The 2,876-nt window shown below is 43.8% G+C and overlaps 1 protein-coding gene across 1 annotated transcript; it reads right to left on the minus strand.

The window, feature by feature from the left end:
* Positions 1–1,017: 1,017 nt before the first annotated feature.
* Positions 1,018–2,112, minus strand: LOC134483577 (DNA-directed RNA polymerase II subunit GRINL1A-like). The gene is given in 1 exon segment (XM_063278813.1): positions 1,018–2,112. A coding segment is annotated over 1 exon segment (1,095 nt).
* Positions 2,113–2,876: the final 764 nt, after the last annotated feature.

The following is a 2,876-nucleotide window of genomic DNA, read 5'->3' on the forward strand; positions in this document are numbered from 1 at the left end:
AGCTTGTCCTTGTGGATGGTATTCTATACCAGTAATATGTACAATATGATATCGTTGACAAAATGGTTTTTTTTTTTTTTTGCTCTGATTGGTATTTTATTTCTCCTTTACAAGTTCCACATAATAGACAAAGGCTTTTTGATAACATTGTTATCTTTCCTGAAAATGATCATATAATCATTTTAAAAAGCACAAATGTGCACATACAGGACTGAGGTTTCTGCAGCCTGTAAACACCTCTGTGGGTTTAACAAGGAAAAAAAGCAATTAACTGACAATTCAACTGTAACTCTTAGAAAAACACCGGTTTCCTTACCAAGCACGAGTGTCCTGTACAGGGACCTATCATCCCAGATGGCAATGAGTTCAAGCCTAGGGCAGCCAGGAGCAGCTCCCCACACCAGCTCAGAAGACCCTCCCCACCCAGCACTTCTTCCAAGTGCTCCTTAACCTCATCACAGGTGACAGCAGTCGCCCCAAGAGAGGACAGAGCAGCAGACACAGTGGTGGTGGTTCCCGAATGTTGTGTGCGGCATTTCACATCCAGCGTCTCAGGAACGTGTCCATGCAAGCATGCGTACCATTCTTTAGACTGCTCCCCTCATTTCTCGAGTGAGGGGACCAGGCCTTCCTAATTCACTTTAGGTGCCTGGGGTAACAAAGTATTTCACCAGAAGGGGTGTAAGCAGTGCTATCTGATAAGAATACGAAGAAGGAAAAAGCAGATATCTTAAAGAAAACGTGTGTTCTACTCACACTAAAATATCAGATCAATGCACAATATACTGCAAAACTGTAACACAATACGGCCAAACACAATGTTCAAATATTGAACTGTTCAAGCATGTGAAGATCATCTTATGAAAGACAAACTGGGTTCTTATTTTGTAGCTACCTTTGTGTAACTTAAACTGCTGTCCCTCAACAAGGTCTGACACTGTCTTGGTACTTGTTAGGAAGTTCGATGAGACAATGTAAGCTCAAAAGTCAACTCCGGGGATCTCCCAGCGCTCATTTTCAGCATTCATCTGAGGACTGGGCATCATCTTCATCCCTCACTTCTCGGTATTTCCCTGAAGACTCCCCTTCTGGATTGTAGCTCTGCATTGTAATATTCAGTCTCTCGGCTAGTTTCTGTGCTGCGAGCTTTGCCCGCATCTCCTCATAATTCTGCTTCTGCTCTTTCTGCAGAGCCAGCGACTCTTCTATGGAGAGCAGCTGTGCAGGCTGGGGGTGGAGCAAAAGAAGGCGAGCTGCTGTGACATCATCAAGATGCTGCCTAGCCCTGCATAGCTGCTCTTCTGAGGAAGCAGGAGACTGAGCCCTCTGACAATGACTTGGTGAGTCACTCTGTTGTGTGGGTAACACATTGGTCTTAAACGTATGAGGAGGGGGCACTGGGTTTCTAGCTCGCATTTCTAGCACTGTCATGTAATGAGGCTTCTTAGGAGTCTAACTCTGCAGTTCTGGAAAGTTCTCAGTGCTGGTGTTTTCTTCTGAGGGTTCAGTCTGGTCTGCAGTTGTGATCTTTTGCAATTTAGTGATAAACAGACTGTCGACGCTGCTGGAAATCTCTTCCGCTTGACTTGAATGCTGGGGGAGATGTTCATTAACTTCAGATGGGGGAGCCTGGGCTGTGATGAGGACAGACAGGCTGGTATTCACTGTGCAGCCAGTCTCCAAAGTCTCTTCATTGCCTTTGTGAGTGAGCTGTGTAGGTCCCTGAGTTTCTGAGGTTGTTTTAGATGATTCAATGTCTACTGACGAACATTCAGGAACTAATGATGAAGTATCAAGCATCAGGTCAGAATTCTGGGCCTTGTCTATGTCGGTATCAACTCTTGTGTTTGCTTTATGCCTTAGCTTACAGTCAACACTAACAGGATGAAGTAGTTCAGTTCTCCCTCTGACCTCTTCACTTTCTGAAATGGCAGCTTTCAGTTTGGCAGTGGTGTCTGACATCTTTTTACCTTTGTTGGGCAATTTGCAAATGAATTTTTCTTTGCGCAAAAGTCTCTCCTGGCGCCTCAATCTCTCCCGCAGCTCCACCAAACTCTGCCGCCCCATGTCCTCAGGAACTGGGGGCTCGAAGCCACGGGGCAGGGAGCACATTGTGCATGGGCTGAGGCTGGGCCCTCAGGCATGGTTCCCCAGCAGGGCCCATGGAGGTCGCAGGCTCCTTGGAAGGCGGCAACTCTGGAGCACGTGCAGGAGTCGCCATTTTCCCGGAAGAGCCGACAAAATTGTTTAAATTGATAAGAAATATATGTTGGTCCATAATCAGTTTTAATTTTAGAAGGCGGTCCCATAACAGCAGAAGTTTCCAATAGATGCTGTATAACATGAGCAGTGCGTACTCCTGGCAATGGTGTAGCCCATACAAATTTTGAAAAATTATCTATGCTTACATGTATATATGAAAGGCGACCAAACTCAGAAATATGGGTTCCATCCATCTCCCACGATGTATTAGGTTGCATTCTTCTGGGATTAATTTCAGATGCAATACATTTCATAAGTGAAGGCTTACAAATACGACAATTAGCAATAATTTGTTGGCTTCAGAATAGGGAACCTTATATTTAATATGCAAATATCCTGTATTGGCATGATTATGTTGTTTTCTTCTGGGGTAGCAAATGCCACTAATTGATCTACCATATGATTGCCAAGTGTTAAAGATGCTGGCAATCTTGAATGTGATCTAATATGTGTAATAAATATTCTAGAGTTTCAGAATAACAATAGTCCTTTAACATGTGAGAATAACATTTAATATCGGCTCAGATGTAGAAACAACAGCAGTTGCAATATTCTGTACTACTCCTACAACATAAGCTGACTCGGCTATAATATTTTTACATCATGAGTAAAAT

This window comes from Rattus norvegicus, chromosome 19 (assembly GCF_036323735.1).
Source record: "Rattus norvegicus strain BN/NHsdMcwi chromosome 19, GRCr8, whole genome shotgun sequence".
NCBI lineage: Eukaryota > Metazoa > Chordata > Mammalia > Rodentia > Muridae > Rattus > Rattus norvegicus.